The following is a 21,879-nucleotide window of genomic DNA, read 5'->3' on the forward strand; positions in this document are numbered from 1 at the left end:
CGTGGGGGATGCATATCCTTCCCTCAAAGAGGATAGCATTATCTGATGCTTCTTGATAATTCTTGACGCCTCCTTTCCTTACTGTTTCCCGTAGTTTTTCCATCTTCCCGTCTTTTCTTTGTGCTTCTACGATCGTCTTCCTCAAGTTAGGTACCGTTGCCACAACGCTTGCTATCGTCCCTGGTGGTTTAACCACTTCTATGCTCATTTTGCTAAATTTCCTTATGAGCACCGTCTCTCGAGTGATGAGAGCTCCCAATTTAGATTGAGTCTTACGACTCAATGCATCAGCCACTACGTTGGCCTTGCCTGGGTGGTAGTTAATACCACAGTCATAATCTTTCACTAGTTCGAGCCATCTCCTTTGTCTCATATTAAGGTCCTTTTGCTCGAAAAAGTATTTCAGACTTTTGTGGTCTGTGAATATTTCACACCTAACTCCATATAGGTGGTGTCTCCAAATCTTCAGCGCATGCACCACTGCAGCTAACTCCAGATCATGAGTCGGGTAATTCAGTTCATGTGGCCTAAGCTATCGTGACGCATATGCTATCACTCTTCCTTCTTGCATCAGCACGCAACCAAGTCCATTTTTGGACTCGTCTGTGTAGATCACGTATTCCTTATCAGCTGTTGGGACGGCTAACACTGGTGCCGTAGTCAACTTTTCCTTGAGTTCTTGGAAGCTCTTCTCGCACTCCTCTGTCCAAGAAAATTTTATTCCCTTCCTGAGTAGTTGCGTCATTGGCCTTGCAATTTTGGAAAATCCTTCCATAAACCTCCGATAGTAACCTGCCAATCCTAAGAAACTTCTTATCTCATTAGGGTTAGTAGGCGATCTCCATTCACGCACCGCTTGCACTTTTTCAGGGTCCACTTTAATCCCTTCTGATGATACAATATGTCCTAAAAACGTGACTTCGCTGAGCCAAAACTCACACTTGATGAATTTGGCATAAAGGCGCTCCGTCCTCAACGTTTCTAGGACAATTCTCAGATGTTCCTCATGGTCTTTCTCGTTCTTCGAGTAGATCAGGATGTCATCTATAAACACCAAGACAAATTTGTCTAAGTACGGATGAAACACTCGATTCATGAGGTCCATGAACACAGCTGGCGCATTGGTTAGCCCGAATGGCACAACTACAAATTCGTAGTGGCCATACCTAGTTCGAAATGCCGTCTTAGGTACGTCTTCTGGTCGAATCTTCAGCTGGTGATAACCAGATCGCAAATCAATCTCCGAGAACACGCTTGCTCCCTTGAGCTGGTCGAAGAGGTCATCTATCCTTGGTAAAGGATATTTGTTCTTTAGTGTCACTTTGTTCAGTTCTCTATAGTCTATACACATTCGCAATGTGCCATCCTTTTTCTTCACAAAAAGTACGGGTGCACCCCAAGGTGATACACTTGGCCTAATGAATCCAAGTTCTAAAAGTTCTTGCAGTTGTATCTTGAGTTCTTCCAACTCTTTAGGAGCCATTCGGTATGGTGCCTTCGAAATGGGAGCTGCCCCGGGCTCCAAATCAATGGTAAACTCAATTGGTCTGTCCGGTGGTGGTCCTGGCAGAATCTCTAGAAATACATCTGAAAAGTCCCGTACAATTTCTACATCTTCTATACTCTTTTCAGTACCAAATTCTCCGTGCAAGTATACGAGGTAAGCTGGGTATCCTTTCTTCATCATTTTCGTTGCTTGCAGGGCGGAGATGATCATTTTTCTTCTTCCCATACTAATTCTGTGGAAATGTGACGGCTCCCTTCCTGGGGGTCGAAACGATATCCGTCTTTCGTTACAAAGGATGGTGGCATAGTTCTCGACTAGCCAGTCCATTCCTAGGATTATGTCCACATCTCCCATCGGTATAACATAGGAGTTGTTCACTACAATCTTGAGTGACCCTATGTTCAGTTCTAGGTTCAAGCACACATGATCTACTGTCGTCATCCCTCCTATAGGTGATGATATACTCAACTTCTGGTCAGCTCTTTCCATTTTAAATTTTAATGTGTCAACACATGTACTTGAAATGAAAGTATGCGATGCGCCCGTATCAAATAGAAGTACAACAGGAGTATTGAGTAGCATGCCCATACCTGCTAGGTTTCCCTGGTTGTTCTCGGGCTGTTTCTGCCTCATAGCATAGACTCTAGCATGACGAGGCTTTTCATGTTGTTTCTGTTGTCGCTGCTGTTGTTGGCGGGCCTGTTGCTGATACGGTTGTTGAGGTTGTGGTTGGTACTGTAGCTGTTGGTGCTGCTGTGGCTGCTGATACTGTGGTTGCTGCCTTGGGTATGGTTGGGGCAGAGCTTGGATTGCTCGCAGATGCGGAGCCTGGATAGGTGGGTTTGGCCTTAAACTCGTTCCATGTTGCTTATTCGGGCACCGATTTGCATAGTGCCCCTTCTGGTTGCAGATATAGCAACTATCACTGCCGGCCTTACAAATTCCCATATGACTTTTGTTACATTTGGGACAATGTGGGGCTCTTTGTTGGTTATTTCCCATCTGTTTCGGTGCGCCCTGGCTTCCATAACCTTGTGACTGGAAGACCCGTCCTTGCCATGGCCTCTTCTCGCCTTGGTTCGGGTTACTGTTGTCCCATCTCCTCTTTCCTTTGAAATTCTGATTATAATTTTGATCATGTGGAGGTGCTGGCGCAGGTATAATTGCAAGTCTTTCTCCTGGCATGGCTGCCTCAATGTCTAACGCTCGGCTGAGCGACTCAGTGTAAGACAATCCTCCGTGGCTTGCCAAAGCCATCCTAATCTCGTGCCTCAGACCGGCATAAAACTTTTCAGCCATCTTCTCATCTGTGTCAACTTGTTCCGATGCATATCTAGACATATCGCAGAACATCCTGTCGTATTGAGTTACCGACATCTTTCCTTGTTTCAGATTGTAAAATTCAGCCTCCTTTTTCTTGCGGTAGCTCTTGGGTATATACTTGTCATATATACCGGCTTTGAATTGTTCCCAAGTCAGGTTTTCTAACTGCTCTGCTGTCATCGTTTTCATCCTTGCTTCCCACCAGAAATCAGCTGACCCAGTCAACTGAAAGGACATACAAGTCAGGCGTTCTTGGTCGGTGCAACGCAGGAAGTTGAAAATGCGTTCAATAGCGTGAACCCAAGTCTCAGCTTCTGCCGGGTCTCCTGTCCCGTTGAAGGTAGGTGGGTTCTGTCGCAAGAATAATTCCTCAATCCGCCGTTCTGGCTGAACAGGTGGTTGAACTAATTCAGGTTCTGGCCCTGCTTCTGGGCCTCTCTCATCATTACGGGGAATCCTTCCCCCTCCTCTCGGACGCCCTCGTCTTGGTGGCATTCTAATGAGTAAAAATACAAGTTATCAGCGCATTAAAATGCAATAAGGACATACTATCGTTTCTATAGTTACTCCTTAACTCATCGAGTTCTGCTCCTGCTAAAACTTAAGCGAACATATAAATAAAACATAGCGGTTCGACTTGCCGCGAAAGACTGATAGGGTCGCTACATAGACATGGGAAATTAGTATCAATGAGGACTATTTCATCAACATTTGAATCTAAATATGGTGATCTATTCAAGCATTATACATGATGAACTGGCTATCTTGCAAATTCATCATGAAAGATCTCAGTTCCAAAATGCCCTATTAACCAGCGTTTCCGTACTAATACTAGTCAAAATAACTAAGCCAACATAGTGGCATACAAAAGCATCGAAATGATCATCGTTTTTGAAATACACAAATAAGGTCCTACTAAATGCACAAGAGATTGTCTGTATGCATTACGTGCTTGACCCTTGGGTTTGTCACAGCCCACTATCCCAATGACGGGTTAACCGGGGTTATGACTTAGGGTGAACAATAAGAAACAGAAATTTAAGGGGATTTGCTAAGTAACCAACATTAATAACAACAAACTAGTGATATATATATATATATATATATATATATATATATATATATAATCACTTGGGTAATTTACAAACGAGCCTACCATAACGACTAGACTTCAAATGAAAGTTAATCAAGATGAAGTAGTAATAAGTTCAAGTAGAAATGATAAATAAGTCAGAGTATTTGCAGCGGAAAAACGTGTGAGTTATGCATATGGAGATGCATACTCAAGGTTTCATTACATAACCATAAAAAGGAAAATCCGCTCAACACCGATCCATTCCATCGCCTGCTCAACCTGCACATTTAGAAATACATGCAGGGCTGAGTATAAAAATACTCAGTGGGCACGTATGCCTAGGTATAAAAATACATGCTTCAAAACTGTAAATTGTCATGCCATCATAAACAGTACAGCAAGGGAGTTTTTCGCTAAAAAAAAAGGCCCAAGCTTACTAAATTCATTTGTGACTCTTAAAGTTCATCTGCAGACTAAGTTCTCTTGTAATCTATCATATCTGGAACTTTGTGCCGGAGAGGTGGCCACCTCTCACGGTCACTTGACCGGCCAACCCGCTAGATGACTCACGGTCACTGGTGTACACTAGTCCTGGCAGGATAGCTATCAACTGCTCAGGATCCGAATTCGATTGCATCATTGGCAAAGCCAAAGCAGATAGATATCATACTAAAATTTAAACATTTTATGACAAGACAACAGTTGTAATATTTTCCAGTTCAAAGATTTGTAACGAAATAACTTGTTCAAAGGTAGCATTAAACTCGTTTGATAGATATATAAAACTGAAATTAACAGTTAAATCATCTCATGCATTCATTCGTATAAGAGGCCTACGACACGCAGGGGATCTCTATATACGTATAGTAAAAGTAATGCCCACCTTATTCGTTCCCACAACGGGCGTAGAGTTACTTCCCTCTTTAGCTATCACTTCCCGCCTGAACCTTTATTGACGAAGAATCGATAAGTTTCGAGAAGAAGTCGTGAAAGATGGAGGTTGATCTCTAAACTAAACTATCTCCTTTAATGATTTTAGGGTTCTAGCATCCATATTAATCTTGTCTCGTCTCGTTCAAAACCTTAAACTCAAAACATTTATCACATAACTAACATTTAGGTTCGAAACTATTTATTCGAATATCAACATGCGCATCAACCATAACTCATTCTACTCATGCCATCAAGTCAGATATTCCGTCATTTAATAACAATCATATAATATTACATAAACAAATTATGTCATCATAGATCATGCTTTCTCATACTTAAAACAATTTAATCTTTTTCAAATAAACCATATTAATAAGCCTTTTGAAAAGAATTCATTAAATAAGAGTTTAACTCAAAAATATTTTATTTTAAAGTCCACTTATAAAAATACTTGAAATAAATGAACTCCATTTAAATAATTAATTTAAAGGTTCATATGTAATTAAATTAATCAATTAATCAAGCTCAATTTAAATTAGATAAATAAGAGCTCAAATGATTTAAATAAATACAAGCCCAAATTAATTAGATAAATTAGGTCCATTATATATATATATTTTTTTTTAATCAAGGCCCAAACATTTAAAAATTAACAAATGCCCAAAACTTTTAAATGAAATAAGCCCATTATAAATAAATAGAACATGGCCCTATAAAAACAAGCCCAAATACTTATTAAAATTGGCCCAACACCCGGCCCAACCTCAAACACCCTAGCCCAAACCCTTCTTCTTTTCTTCCCCCCTTCTTCTACCTAAGCTGCGCCCCTCCCCCTTCATTCTCGTCTCTCTCTCTTCTCCCAAAACACACACACAGCACGCTGGTCTCACTCTCTCTCTCCGGCAGACAACGGCGACAAAGACGCCGCGACGCCTCACCTTGACAACGGCGAAAAGTATCACCGCCGCCTCCCTTTACTTTCCGGCAAGACCTTCGCCCCTCAGCCTTTGTTCTCCCTCTGTTCTCCAGCAACCGCGGCGGAGCCACGGCCGCCACCCTCTCCGGTCTCCAGCGAGCAAAACAGACGGCCACCACCGCCGTCCGCCGACTCCTTGACAGACGAACAGCAGCAGCCCTCTGCAACCCCCACAACGCACGCCCTCATCTCTCATGCTCTCACACGCGCACGGACATGGCGTAAGCCGCGCCGCCGCCGGAAACAGGACAGCAAACGCCCCACCGCGGTGCGCCGCCGCCTGCTCCTTCTTTCTTTCTACGCGCCGAACGGACAGCAGTGATGAACCGCCGCCGACCGCCGCGTCCCTCCCTCTCTAGGCCGAACAGTAGCAGCTCCCGCCACCACCGTCGCTCCCTTCCATCTCCGACTTCACACTCACGATAGAGACAACATCACCGGCCCTCAATCCACACAACAAAACAGTTCAAGACTCAACCTTTTCTTTTCTTTCTTCATAAACATGCTTTACATATATGTATATACAAGAACAGGTTGTATGCATATGTATTTTGTAATGAAATTGTCATTTGTTCAAAAGTCTTTCAATCCATATGTGAATATAACATAAGAGCAAAATTGTTGCCTGCTATCCATTAGAGATTTGAATACTGGAAAAAAAAATGCTTTACTGAATTTGGGGTGCTAACCGTGAATAGAGCTAAAATGGGCAGAGTGACTTGTAGATGAAACATTGAGAGCTTTCCGTTGAGGTTGTGGAGCATGAAAAAGGATCTCACATATTGCTTTCTTTGAAATCTAAAAGATGGACTATGGAAGGAAATCAAAGTTCACAGCTTACCTTGTTCGGTGGTGTTTTGCTTGGTATAAAAGAGAGAGCTTTGAGTTGTGGGAAATGTCAAACTAATATGGCGCATTTGATTTGGTAGAAAAGTTAGGATCTGCATTTGATTTGGTAGAAAAGTTGGGATTGATAGCCTGACTTTTGGGAGCTGGAATTGGGCTGTAGTAGGTAAGTAGGGTGGCTGATGGATATCATAGGGGTATGGGTAGTTGAGGTTTGTTGATTTGACAAATAAAATTCCTCAGGATAAAACTATCGAAACTGTAAAAATTCTTCAGGGTTGGCTAATTAAAAACTCGTGAAAATGCTTGAATGCTAAATTAAATAACCACATAGGCTCACTTCACAATTAATAAAAATCCATATCTAACACTCTAATGTTAAATCCTCATAAAAAAAATTAATGGACTCAAAATATATATTTTGAGTGCATCGTCCATTGAAAATAAAAATAAAAATAAATTATCACATATATAAATCATCAAATTCATATAAGTTCGTATTTTATTAATGGATGCTGAACCCTAATTACCAATAATTAAGCCTTTAATCAGTGATTAAAAGCCGGGATATGACATACTATCCCCCTTAAAAGAAATTTCGTCCCGAAATTTGTACCTCAGGAAATAATTCTGAGTACTTCTTCTTCATGCTAGACTCGAGTTCCCATGTCGCCTCTTCTTGATCATGGTGCTTCCAAATGACTTTTACTAAGGATATCGACTTATTCCTTAGTACTTGAACTTTCCGATCTAGAATAGATTCGGGTCTCTCTTCATAGCTCATATCTGGGCTAAGGATAACGTCGTCCTTTTGGATCACGTGTTTTGGATCATAAACATATTTCCTTAACTGCAACACATGAAACACATTATGCACATTCTCAAGACTTGGCGGCAACGCCAGCCTGTACGCTACCGGGCCCACCCTTTCTAGGATTTCATAGGGTCCTATAAAACGGGGTTTAGGTTTACCCTTTACACCAAATCTAACGATTCCTCTTGATGGAGAAACCTTCTGAAAAAAAAAAAAAAAAAAAAAAAAAAAAAAACTTTCTCTCCATCCTCAAACTGTAGGTCCTTTCGGCGTTTGTCAGCATATGACTTCTGTCTATCCTGGGTTTCCTTGATTCATTTTTCTGATTTGACGGACGATCTCAATCATCTCGCCATTTCATCCTAACAAGGTGGTGATCTATATTTCCTCAGGTATAACGCCTCATTTGCCAACCTATCGATAGTCGATTGATAACTGGTATTATATGTCTCACAATGAGTGGCAAAAACATGTTATCAGCTTTCACCCCGGTTTAGCTCGGTCGTCCCCAACATACCTTATTAGTAATTTCTATGTCGTTTAAGATGAACTATAATGACTAATATCTCTAGAGCATTCTTAAGGCAACTTAAACAGTTTGTAAGGAGACCAACCATTTCGAGCATGTAGGCAGTCAGCCTAAAACGCCGTTATAAACTTTTATTCATTCATCGAAGGAATCTCGAGTCATGTGGGCATTGACTGTCCCCTTTCGTGACAACCTTTGCTTAAGTCTGACGGATTCGAAAAAAAAAATCCATCTCAACAACGAAATTCATTGGTTCGTTAAGGGTTCAGTTTGTCCCAAGCACGACATTAAGCTTGACTTTATGAGCTCCAAGACTCAAAGTAACAATATGATATGTTGTAAAACCTTCACTTGCTATCACGCAAGACATATTTCAACAAATGAGGTTACATCTCGTTTCATTCCTCCTAACTAGAATTTTTCTAGATCTTAATACATCTTAGTACTTTCTGGTGACAGTATATGGGTGCCATGTCTTTATCTTATTCTTAAGTTTATTGTCATGGACATGCATATCTTCCCTTCAAAGAAGATAGCATTATCTGATTCGTCGTTGTAATTCTTGAAACTTCTTATCCTTATTCTTCCTCGTAGCTTCTTCATTTTTTCGTCATTCCTTTGTGTTTCTACCACCATTTTTCTCAAACTGGTTATTGTCGCAACAACACTCGCTATTGTATTAGGTGGTTTAATCACTTCTATCCTCATCTTGTCAAAGTTTTTTTTTTTTTTTTTTAATGAGTTCATCTTCCCTCTTGAGAAAGTATCCTAACTTAGACGAGACTTTACGACTCAATGCATCGGCTACTACATTGGCCTTGTCTGGGTGGTAGTTAATACCACAATCATAATCCTTTATTAGTTCGAGCTATCTTCTTTGTCTCATGTTCAGATCCATTTGCTCGAAAAAAGTATTTCAGGCTTTTATGATCGGTGAATATCTCACACCTAACTCCGTATAGGTGATGTCTCCAGATTTTCAGTGCATGCACCACTGCAGCTAATTCTAAATCATAGGTTGGATAATTCAGTTCATGTGGTCTAAGTTGATGCATATGCTATCACCTTTCCCTCTTGCATTAACACACAACCTAATCTATTTTTCGACGCATCCGTGTAGATCACATATTCCCTGTCTGGTTCTGGAACTGCTAGCACTGGTGCAGTAGTTAACATGTCTTTGAGCTGCTGAAAACTCCTCTCGCACTTCATCAGTCCAAGTATACTTGATTCCTTTCCTAAGTAACTGCGCCATTGGTCTTGCTATTTTTGAAAATCCTTCAATGAATCTTCGATAGTAGCCAGCCAATCCTAAGAAACTTCTTATCTCATTTGGAGTTGTTTGTGACCTCCATCCTTGCACCGCTTCCACCTTAGCGGGGTCTACTTTGATTCCTTCTGATGACACGATGTGTCCCGAAAAGTAACTTCTTTAAGCCAAAACTCACACTTGCTGAATTTGGCGTAAAGTCGTTCATCCCTTAGTGTTTGCAAGGTAGTCCTTAAGTGCTCTTGATGTTCCTCTTCGTTCTTGGAATAGATGAGGACGTCATCTATGAATACTAAGACAAACTTGTCTAAGTAAGGGTGGAATACTCTATTCATGAGGTCCATGAATACAGCTGGCGCATTTGTTAATCCGAAAGGCACAACTACAAACTCATAGTGGCCATATCTTGTTCGGAAAGCCGCTTTGGGTATATCTTCATGTAGCCTTTAACTGATGATACCCAGACTTCAAATCGATTTTTGAAAACCCGCTCGCGCCCTTGAGTTGATCAAACAAATCGTCTATCCTTGTCAAAGGATATTTATTCTTGAGCGTTAGCTTATTCAGCTCTCTGTAATCGATGCACATTCTCAAAGCGCCGTCTTTCTTCTTGACAAACAAAACTGGCGCTCCCCATGGAGATACACTAGATCCGATGAAACCTAGGTCCAATAATTCCTGTAATTGGATCTTTAGCTCCTCCAATTCCTTTGGAGCCATCCTGTAGGGTGCTTTTGAAACTGGTGCTGATCATGGTTCCAATTCAATGGTAAATTCCACTTGCCTATTTGGTGGTAGTCCTGGCAAGTTATCTGGAAAAACGTCATTGTATTCTCGTACAACTTTCACATCTTCGATTGCTCTTTCTGTTCCAGCTTCTCCGTCTAGGTACACAAGAAAAGCTCGGCAGTCTTTCTTGTTCATCTTCTTTCTCGCTTGTAGGGCTGAAATGATTGGTATGTTCCTATCCATACTTATCCCGTGAAAACTCAAAGCGTCTTTCCCTGGATATTTGAATGAGATCTCTCGTTCTTTGCATAAAATCGTGGCATAGTTCTCTGCTAGCCAATCCATTCCTAGGATTACGTCCACGTCCCATATTGGTATAACATGCAAGTTGTTCACTACAACCTTAAGTGATCTTATGTTCAAATCTAAGTTCGAGCAAACGTGTGTAACTGTCGTCACCCCTCCTATTGGTGAAGAAATTCTCATATCCTGATTAGCACTTTCCTGTTTGAGTTCTAGAGTGTCGACGCATGCACTTGAAATGAAAGAATGTGAAGTACTCGTGTCGAACAAAAGTATAACAGGCGTGCTGAGTAGCGTATCCATACTTATCAGGTTTCCTTGGTTGCTTCCTTGTTTAATCTTGTGCACGGCATAGGTTCTAACTTAAGGGAGTTGTGGTGGATATAATAGTTGTTGGCCTAGAATGATCCTAAAAGGTTGAGTTTGACCCGAGTTGATTCTATCTTTACATTTCTCCTTGTGGCCTCACTTTGCAATCTTTAGCAAAATGACCCTTCTGATTATATTTAAAGCAGGTATTATTACCATCCAAACATACACCATAATATGACTTGGAAAACTCGGCTATAAAGGTGTCCCAAGCTGGCCCTGATTATCCTTAGCAGGTACTACGTTCATTTAACGTCCTTGCCCCTGCCTTTGGGCACTATGTTTCCTACCAAGTTTTTTTGTCATTTTGACTATCATAGTAGTATCTATTGTTGTTGTTTCCTTTTTATTACCTTTTTCCTCGATCATTTGCTCTTGAGTTGAGTTTATGTCGGGCGATCCTCGGGCATAGCTGCCTCGACATCCAGAGCTCTGCTGAGCGCCTCAGAGTAAGTAAGATCACCGTGACTGGCGAGTGCCATTTTAATCTCGTGTCTAAGACCAGAACAAAACTTCTCCGATATCCTTTCATCAGTATCCACCTGTTGTGGAGCATAGCGGGACATGTCGTAGAAAACACGATCATACTCTGTTACAGACATCTTGTTTTGCTTTAGGTTGTATAATTCAGTTTTCTTTTTCTTGCGGTAGCTTTTTGGAATGTACTTGTCATATATTTCCGTCTTAAAGTCTTCCCAAGGCAAATTTGCCAACTATTGAGGAGTCATTACCTTTCTTTTGGCCTCCCACCAAAATCTGTAGATCTAGTCAACTGGAATGCGACACATGAGTCATTTTCGTGCGGTACAAGGAAAATCAAAGGTTCTCTTCATCGTCTTAATCTAGAGTTTACCCTCAACTAGATTCTTGGTTTTAATAAATAAAACAAGCTTTACTCGAGAAAAAGTTCCTCAACCTTTCGTAATGGTTCATTTCTGTCCCCACCTTGTTTCTAGTTCCTCGTCTACACGACATTCTATTTTCAGGAGAAAAGCGATAATCAACACACTCCTTGCCACATATTACATGTGTAAGGATTCAATCGTAAAATCATCATAGACAAAACAACTCAAGTCCTTGTACTGAAACCCTACATTACGGTTTGTACTCTAAATTGCTAACAAAATGTATGGTTGATAATAATCATAGGAGAAGAACTAATATCAACTAATTTTAGACACAAACTGATGGACAGTTTACCAAGCTATAGTTTGGGTGACTTACTAAGTCAATATACTAACACTTCTAAGTTGTATACCTCAAAAGAGTCTACTAGGGCAATTCAAAAGTTGCAAAAGCTCAAATCTCAAATGATGTCATAATAAAGTGTTGCGGAAAATTTGTTCAAGAGACTCAAATAAATAACCAGAGGGTAGAAGAGAGTAACTACCAGGTCGAACAAAATGACCTAGAGTGAGAACCCATCTGATTTTTAAACTGAAGTTGAAATACAGGAGTTTATAAACTCAAAAGACGTCTACTGAGATCTGGATCATGTGGACTGGCCAGGTCCAACATCATCACCTCCCAGTCACACGGAAAACATCATCCCGAACTTAGAAAGCCGTGGACAACTATTCATAATAAAACTCAAGTTCGTAGTGGCAGCTTAAAGCTCAAACTTAAGGTTCTAGTCCTATTGAACTAGACTCTTATTCCCCAAGGTCTACATACAGACAGTCGAACCATATTTTCTTATATAACTTGTAGTCCTAAAGACATGAGCAACAGTCCAAAGGCGTGTATACTGAGCTATAACAACTCTTATGTCGTCGTCAAAAGCTATACTAAAATCCTGATATGCCCGGGTAGTCTCTGCTGGGGTCAAACACGGAGCTCTCCTAACCATCGGAATAAGCCTGAACTTAACTATCTTTAATAGATAAGGGCAAGTCTGAGTCTTCTTATACGTAAGTAGACGTAAAACTCTTAAAGGTACAAGGTTATGAACATACTACGCATAACAAAACATAAGTTTCATTAAGACAACTAAACTTATTTTTAAGGTCTTCTATTCTAGTGGACTCGGATCCCATTTCCCATGTATGTCACAAATATATATATAACCCGCAGACAATCAATTCACGCCTTTTTTTTATAATCTATCGTGTAACATAAGTCGATTCGATGTTCCATCGTGGGTAAACATTCGAATGTAGAGACTTATGCTTAAACCCTTGATGCAACGTTTGCCTTGAATTCATCTTGTATCATCATTCCGTGCTTTTCCTTCAACGCGTACATGTCTTTTCATTTCTCTTTGTAGTTCAAAAGAACCATTGTTTTCTTGTGGAAGTTGAAATGCTCTAAGTTCTCTATCATTCTTCTAAATCATCACTTCAAGAATCTAGATTGTAGAGATATCCTACTAATCCAGTAGTCTATGTTCTTTTAGAATCGTGATCATGCAACTTATAGCAATCTATGTTTTCTGGGGAAAGCATGTGTCAATTCTCTATCATCCTTCTTATTATATCATCATAACTGCAATGATATGCCATGAAAGGCAAAACATTCAACATTTTAATGAAAGGCAAAACATTCAACATTTCATCATAGCATGCTCTTTACATAAACATCTTCATGAAACAGTTTAGAACAATAACATCTTTAAAACGTTGTAATTGCAGTTACCTTTTTCCTTGATTGAGCACGATGCAATGGAGTGTTGAGCGGTGTCGTATGATCCCACATATGTCTAGTGAATCAAACTAGACTTTTTTTTTATATAATAAGGTTTCTAGGGCCAGAGCAAACGAACTGCTCTGATACCACTCTGTCACAGCCCACTATCCCAATGACGGGTTAACCGGGGTTATGACTTAGGGTGAACAATAAGAAACAGAAATTTAAGGGGATTTGCTAAGTAACCAACATTAATAACAACAAACTAGTGATATATATATATATATATATATATATATATATATAATCACTTGGGTAATTTACAAACGAGCCTACCATAACGACTAGACTTCAAATGAAAGTTAATCAAGATGAAGTAGTAATAAGTTCAAGTAGAAATGATAAATAAGTCAGAGTATTTGCAGCGGAAAAACGTGTGAGTTATGCATATGGAGATGCATACTCAAGGTTTCATTACATAACCATAAAAAGGAAAATCCGCTCAACACCGATCCATTCCATCGCCTGCTCAACCTGCACATTTAGAAATACATGCAGGGCTGAGTATAAAAATACTCAGTGGGCACGTATGCCTAGGTATAAAAATACATGCTTCAAAACTGTAAATTGTCATGCCATCATAAACAGTACAGCAAGGGAGTTTTTCGCTAAAAAAAGGCCCAAGCTTACTAAATTCATTTGTGACTCTTAAAGTTCGTCTGCAGACTAAGTTCTCTTGTAATCTATCATATCTGGAACTTTGTGCCGGAGAGGTGGCCACCTCTCACGGTCACTTGACCGGCCAACCCGCTAGATGACTCACGGTCACTGGTGTACACTAGTCCTGGCAGGATAGCTATCAACTGCTCAGGATCCGAATTCGATTGCATCATTGGCAAAGCCAAAGCAGATAGATATCATACTAAAATTTAAACATTTTATGGCAAGACAACAGTTGTAATATTTTCCAGTTCAAAGATTTGTAACGAAATAACTTGTTCAAAGGTAGCATTAAACTCGTTTGATAGATATATAAAACTGAAATTAACAGTTAAATCATCTCATGCATTCATTCGTATAAGAGGCCTACGACACGCAGGGGATCTCTATATACGTATAGTAAAAGTAATGCCCACCTTATTCGTTCCCACAACGGGCGTAGAGTTACTTCCCTCTTTAGCTATCACTTCCCGCCTGAACCTTTATTGACGAAGAATCGATAAGTTTCGAGAAGAAGTCGTGAAAGATGGAGGTTGATCTCTAAACTAAACTATCTCCTTTAATGATTTTAGGGTTCTAGCATCCATATTAATCTTGTCTCGTCTCGTTCAAAACCTTAAACTCAAAACATTTATCACATAACTAACATTTAGGTTCGAAACTATTTATTCGAATATCAACATGCGCATCAACCATAACTCATTCTACTCATGCCATCAAGTCAGATATTCCGTCATTTAATAACAATCATATAATATTACATAAACAAATTATGTCATCATAGATCATGCTTTCTCATACTTAAAACAATTTAATCTTTTTCAAATAAACCATATTAATAAGCCTTTTGAAAAGAATTCATTAAATAAGAGTTTAACTCAAAAATATTTTATTTTAAAGTCCACTTATAAAAATACTTGAAATAAATGAACTCCATTTAAATAATTAATTTAAAGGTTCATATGTAATTAAATTAATCAATTAATCAAGCTCAATTTAAATTAGATAAATAAGAGCTCAAATGATTTAAATAAATACAAGCCCAAATTAATTAGATAAATTAGGTCCATTATATATATATTTTTTTTTAATCAAGGCCCAAACATTTAAAAATTAACAAATGCCCAAAACTTTTAAATGAAATAAGCCCATTATAAATAAATAGAACATGGCCCTATAAAAACAAGCCCAAATACTTATTAAAATTGGCCCAACACCCGGCCCAACCTCAAACACCCTAGCCCAAACCCTTCTTCTTTTCTTCCCCCCTTCTTCTACCTAAGCTGCGCCCCTCCCCCTTCATTCTCGTCTCTCTCTCTTCTCCCAAAACACACACACAGCACGCTGGTCTCACTCTCTCTCTCCGGCAGACAACGGCGACAAAGACGCCGCGACGCCTCACCTTGACAACGGCGAAAAGTATCACCGCCGCCTCCCTTTACTTTCCGGCAAGACCTTCGCCCCTCAGCCTTTGTTCTCCCTCTGTTCTCCAGCAACCGCGGCGGAGCCACGGCCGCCACCCTCTCCGGTCTCCAGCGAGCAAAACAGACGGCCACCACCGCCGTCCGCCGACTCCTTGACAGACGAACAGCAGCAGCCCTCTGCAACCCCCACAACGCACGCCCTCATCTCTCATGCTCTCACACGCGCACGGACATGGCGTAAGCCGCGCCGCCGCCGGAAACAGGACAGCAAACGCCCCACCGCGGTGCGCCGCCGCCTGCTCCTTCTTTCTTTCTACGCGCCGAACGGACAGCAGTGATGAACCGCCGCCGACCGCCGCGTCCCTCCCTCTCTAGGCCGAACAGTAGCAGCTCCCGCCACCACCGTCGCTCCCTTCCATCTCCGACTTCACACTCACGATAGAGACAACATCACCGGCCCTCAATCCACACAACAAAACAGTTCAAGACTCAACCTTTTCTTTTCTTTCTTCATAAACATGCTTTACATATATGTATATACAAGAACAGGTTGTATGCATATGTATTTTGTAATGAAATTGTCATTTGTTCAAAAGTCTTTCAATCCATATGTGAATATAACATAAGAGCAAAATTGTTGCCTGCTATCCATTAGAGATTTGAATACTGGAAAAAAAAATGCTTTACTGAATTTGGGGTGCTAACCGTGAATAGAGCTAAAATGGGCAGAGTGACTTGTAGATGAAACATTGAGAGCTTTCCGTTGAGGTTGTGGAGCATGAAAAAGGATCTCACATATTGCTTTCTTTGAAATCTAAAAGATGGACTATGGAAGGAAATCAAAGTTCACAGCTTACCTTGTTCGGTGGTGTTTTGCTTGGTATAAAAGAGAGAGCTTTGAGTTGTGGGAAATGTCAAACTAATATGGCGCATTTGATTTGGTAGAAAAGTTAGGATCTGCATTTGATTTGGTAGAAAAGTTGGGATTGATAGCCTGACTTTTGGGAGCTGGAATTGGGCTGTAGTAGGTAAGTAGGGTGGCTGATGGATATCATAGGGGTATGGGTAGTTGAGGTTTGTTGATTTGACAAATAAAATTCCTCAGGATAAAACTATCGAAACTGTAAAAATTCTTCAGGGTTGGCTAATTAAAAACTCGTGAAAATGCTTGAATGCTAAATTAAATAACCACATAGGCTCACTTCACAATTAATAAAAATCCATATCTAACACTCTAATGTTAAATCCTCATAAAAAAAATTAATGGACTCAAAATATATATTTTGAGTGCATCGTCCATTGAAAATAAAAATAAAAATAAATTATCACATATATAAATCATCAAATTCATATAAGTTCGTATTTTATTAATGGATGCTGAACCCTAATTACCAATAATTAAGCCTTTAATCAGTGATTAAAAGCCGGGATATGACATACTATCCCCCTTAAAAGAAATTTCGTCCCGAAATTTGTACCTCAGGAAATAATTCTGAGTACTTCTTCTTCATGCTAGACTCGAGTTCCCATGTCGCCTCTTCTTGATCATGGTGCTTCCAAATGACTTTTACTAAGGATATCGACTTATTCCTTAGTACTTGAACTTTCCGATCTAGAATAGATTCGGGTCTCTCTTCATAGCTCATATCTGGGCTAAGGATAACGTCGTCCTTTTGGATCACGTGTTTTGGATCATAAACATATTTCCTTAACTGCAACACATGAAACACATTATGCACATTCTCAAGACTTGGCGGCAACGCCAGCCTGTACGCTACCGGGCCCACCCTTTCTAGGATTTCATAGGGTCCTATAAAACGGGGTTTAGGTTTACCCTTTACACCAAATCTAACGATTCCTCTTGATGGAGAAACCTTCTGAAAAAAAAAAAAAAAAAAAAAAAAAACTTTCTCTCCATCCTCAAACTGTAGGTCCTTTCGGCGTTTGTCAGCATATGACTTCTGTCTATCCTGGGTTTCCTTGATTCATTTTTTTGATTTGACGGACGATCTCAATCATCTCGCCATTTCATCCTAACAAGGTGGTGATCTATATTTCCTCAGGTATAACGCCTCATTTGCCAACCTATCGATAGTCGATTGATAACTGGTATTATATGTCTCACAATGAGTGGCAAAAACATGTTATCAGCTTTCACCCCGGTTTAGCTCGGTCGTCCCCAACATACCTTATTAGTAATTTCTATGTCGTTTAAGATGAACTATAATGACTAATATCTCTAGAGCATTCTTAAGGCAACTTAAACAGTTTGTAAGGAGACCAACCATTTCGAGCATGTAGGCAGTCAGCCTAAAACGCCGTTATAAACTTTTATTCATTCATCGAAGGAATCTCGAGTCATGTGGGCATTGACTGTCCCCTTTCGTGACAACCTTTGCTTAAGTCTGACGGATTCGAAAAAAAAAATCCATCTCAACAACGAAATTCATTGGTTCGTTAAGGGTTCAGTTTGTCCCAAGCACGACATTAAGCTTGACTTTATGAGCTCCAAGACTCAAAGTAACAATATGATATGTTGTAAAACCTTCACTTGCTATCACGCAAGACATATTTCAACAAATGAGGTTACATCTCGTTTCATTCCTCCTAACTAGAATTTTTCTAGATCTTAATACATCTTAGTACTTTCTGGTGACAGTATATGGGTGCCATGTCTTTATCTTATTCTTAAGTTTATTGTCATGGACATGCATATCTTCCCTTCAAAGAAGATAGCATTATCTGATTCGTCGTTGTAATTCTTGAAACTTCTTATCCTTATTCTTCCTCGTAGCTTCTTCATTTTTTCGTCATTCCTTTGTGTTTCTACCACCATTTTTCTCAAACTGGTTATTGTCGCAACAACACTCGCTATTGTATTAGGTGGTTTAATCACTTCTATCCTCATCTTGTCAAAGTTTTTTTTTTTTTTTTTTTTTTTTTTTTTTTTTTTAATGAGTTCATCTTCCCTCTTGAGAAAGTATCCTAACTTAGACGAGACTTTACGACTCAATGCATCGGCTACTACATTGGCCTTGTCTGGGTGGTAGTTAATACCACAATCATAATCCTTTATTAGTTCGAGCTATCTTCTTTGTCTCATGTTCAGATCCATTTGCTCGAAAAAAGTATTTCAGGCTTTTATGATCGGTGAATATCTCACACCTAACTCCGTATAGGTGATGTCTCCAGATTTTCAGTGCATGCACCACTGCAGCTAATTCTAAATCATAGGTTGGATAATTCAGTTCATGTGGTCTAAGTTGATGCATATGCTATCACCTTTCCCTCTTGCATTAACACACAACCTAATCTATTTTTCGACGCATCCGTGTAGATCACATATTCCCTGTCTGGTTCTGGAACTGCTAGCACTGGTGCAGTAGTTAACATGTCTTTGAGCTGCTGAAAACTCCTCTCGCACTTCATCAGTCCAAGTATACTTGATTCCTTTCCTAAGTAACTGCGCCATTGGTCTTGCTATTTTTGAAAATCCTTCAATGAATCTTCGATAGTAGCCAGCCAATCCTAAGAAACTTCTTATCTCATTTGGAGTTGTTTGTGACCTCCATCCTTGCACCGCTTCCACCTTAGCGGGGTCTACTTTGATTCCTTCTGATGACACGATGTGTCCCGAAAAGTAACTTCTTTAAGCCAAAACTCACACTTGCTGAATTTGGCGTAAAGTCGTTCATCCCTTAGTGTTTGCAAGGTAGTCCTTAAGTGCTCTTGATGTTCCTCTTCGTTCTTGGAATAGATGAGGACGTCATCTATGAATACTAAGACAAACTTGTCTAAGTAAGGGTGGAATACTCTATTCATGAGGTCCATGAATACAGCTGGCGCATTTGTTAATCCGAAAGGCACAACTACAAACTCATAGTGGCCATATCTTGTTCGGAAAGCCGCTTTGGGTATATCTTCATGTAGCCTTTAACTGATGATACCCAGACTTCAAATCGATTTTTGAAAACCCGCTCGCGCCCTTGAGTTGATCAAACAAATCGTCTATCCTTGTCAAAGGATATTTATTCTTGAGCGTTAGCTTATTCAGCTCTCTGTAATCGATGCACATTCTCAAAGCGCCGTCTTTCTTCTTGACAAACAAAACTGGCGCTCCCCATGGAGATACACTAGATCCGATGAAACCTAGGTCCAATAATTCCTGTAATTGGATCTTTAGCTCCTCCAATTCCTTTGGAGCCATCCTGTAGGGTGCTTTTGAAACTGGTGCTGATCATGGTTCCAATTCAATGGTAAATTCCACTTGCCTATTTGGTGGTAGTCCTGGCAAGTTATCTGGAAAAACGTCATTGTATTCTCGTACAACTTTCACATCTTCGATTGCTCTTTCTGTTCCAGCTTCTCCGTCTAGGTACACAAGAAAAGCTCGGCAGTCTTTCTTGTTCATCTTCTTTCTCGCTTGTAGGGCTGAAATGATTGGTATGTTCCTATCCATACTTATCCCGTGAAAACTCAAAGCGTCTTTCCCTGGATATTTGAATGAGATCTCTCGTTCTTTGCATAAAATCGTGGTATAGTTCTCTGCTAGCCAATCCATTCCTAGGATTACGTCCACGTCCCATATTGGTATAACATGCAAGTTGTTCACTACAACCTTAAGTGATCTTATGTTCAAATCTAAGTTCGAGCAAACGTGTGTAACTGTCGTCACCCCTCCTATTGGTGAAGAAATTCTCATATCCTGATTAGCACTTTCCTGTTTGAGTTCTAGAGTGTCGACGCATGCACTTGAAATGAAAGAATGTGAAGTACTCGTGTCGAACAAAAGTATAACAGGCGTGCTGAGTAGCGTATCCATACTTATCAGGTTTCCTTGGTTGCTTCCTTGTTTAATCTTGTGCACGGCATAGGTTCTAACTTAAGGGAGTTGTGGTGGATATAATAGTTGTTGGCCTAGAATGATCCTAAAAGGTTGAGTTTGACCCGAGTTGATTCTATCTTTACATTTCTCCTTGTGGCCTCACTTTGCAATCTTTAGCAAAATGACCCTTCTGATTATATTTAAAGCAGGTATTATTACCATCCAAACATACACCATAATATGACTTGGAAAACTCGGCTATAAAGGTGTCCCAAGCTGGCCCTGATTATCCTTAGCAGGTACTACGTTCATTTAACGTCCTTGCCCCTGCCTTTGGGCACTATGTTTCCTACCAAGTTTTTTTGTCATTTTGACTATCATAGTAGTATCTATTGTTGTTGTTTCCTTTTTATTACCTTTTTCCTCGATCATTTGCTCTTGAGTTGAGTTTATGTCGGGCGATCCTCGGGCATAGCTGCCTCGACATCCAGAGCTCTGCTGAGCGCCTCAGAGTAAGTAAGATCACCGTGACTGGCGAGTGCCATTTTAATCTCGTGTCTAAGACCAGAACAAAACTTCTCCGATATCCTTTCATCAGTATCCACCTGTTGTGGAGCATAGCGGGACATGTCGCAGAAAACACGATCATACTCTGTTACAGACATCTTGTTTTGCTTTAGGTTGTATAATTCAGTTTTCTTTTTCTTGCGGTAGCTTTTTGGAATGTACTTGTCATATATTTCCGTCTTAAAGTCTTCCCAAGGCAAATTTGCCAACTATTGAGGAGTCATTACCTTTCTTTTGGCCTCCCACCAAAATCTGTAGATCTAGTCAACTGGAATGCGACACATGAGTCATTTTCGTGCGGTACAAGGAAAATCAAAGGTTCTCTTCATCGTCTTAATCTAGAGTTTACCCTCAACTAGATTCTTGGTTTTAATAAATAAAACAAGCTTTACTCGAGAAAAAGTTCCTCAACCTTTCGTAATGGTTCATTTCTGTCCCCACCTTGTTTCTAGTTCCTCGTCTACACGACATTCTATTTTCAGGAGAAAAGCGATAATCAACACACTCCTTGCCACATATTACATGTGTAAGGATTCAATCGTAAAATCATCATAGACAAAACAACTCAAGTCCTTGTACTGAAACCCTACATTACGGTTTGTACTCTAAATTGCTAACAAAATGTATGGTTGATAATAATCATAGGAGAAGAACTAATATCAACTAATTTTAGACACAAACTGATGGACAGTTTACCAAGCTATAGTTTGGGTGACTTACTAAGTCAATATACTAACACTTCTAAGTTGTATACCTCAAAAGAGTCTACTAGGGCAATTCAAAAGTTGCAAAAGCTCAAATCTCAAATGATGTCATAATAAAGTGTTGCGGAAAATTTGTTCAAGAGACTCAAATAAATAACCAGAGGGTAGAAGAGGGTAACTACCAGGTCGAACAAAATGACCTAGAGTGAGAACCCATCTGATTTTTAAACTGAAGTTGAAATACAGGAGTTTATAAACTCAAAAGACGTCTACTGAGATCTGGATCATGTGGACTGGCCAGGTCCAACATCATCACCTCCCAGTCACACGGAAAACATCA

The 21,879-nt window shown here is 40.0% G+C and overlaps 2 protein-coding genes across 2 annotated transcripts; both read right to left on the bottom strand.

Annotated features, from left to right (window-relative positions):
• Positions 1 to 10,023: 10,023 nt before the first annotated feature.
• Positions 10,024 to 10,608, bottom strand: LOC131006430 (uncharacterized). Its single transcript, XM_057933599.1, has one exon. It carries the CDS (start codon positions 10,606 to 10,608, stop codon positions 10,024 to 10,026), a length of 585 nt encoding a protein of 194 aa, XP_057789582.1.
• Positions 10,609 to 19,680: 9,072 nt separating this feature from the next.
• LOC131006432 (uncharacterized) lies at positions 19,681 to 20,265 on the bottom strand. The gene has a single exon (XM_057933601.1). It carries the CDS (start codon positions 20,263 to 20,265, stop codon positions 19,681 to 19,683), a length of 585 nt encoding a protein of 194 aa, XP_057789584.1.
• Positions 20,266 to 21,879: the final 1,614 nt, after the last annotated feature.

The sequence above is a fragment of the Salvia miltiorrhiza genome, chromosome 1 (assembly GCF_028751815.1).
Source record: "Salvia miltiorrhiza cultivar Shanhuang (shh) chromosome 1, IMPLAD_Smil_shh, whole genome shotgun sequence".
In the NCBI taxonomy this organism is placed as follows: domain Eukaryota; kingdom Viridiplantae; phylum Streptophyta; class Magnoliopsida; order Lamiales; family Lamiaceae; genus Salvia; species Salvia miltiorrhiza.

What these genes read in the sequence shown, in the direction of transcription:
- LOC131006432 (XM_057933601.1), bottom strand. Translation starts at nt 20,265, where the DNA reads ATGGATACGCTACTCAGCACGCCTGTTATACTTTTGTTCGACACGAGT.
- LOC131006430 (XM_057933599.1), bottom strand. Translation starts at nt 10,608, where the DNA reads ATGGATACGCTACTCAGCACGCCTGTTATACTTTTGTTCGACACGAGT.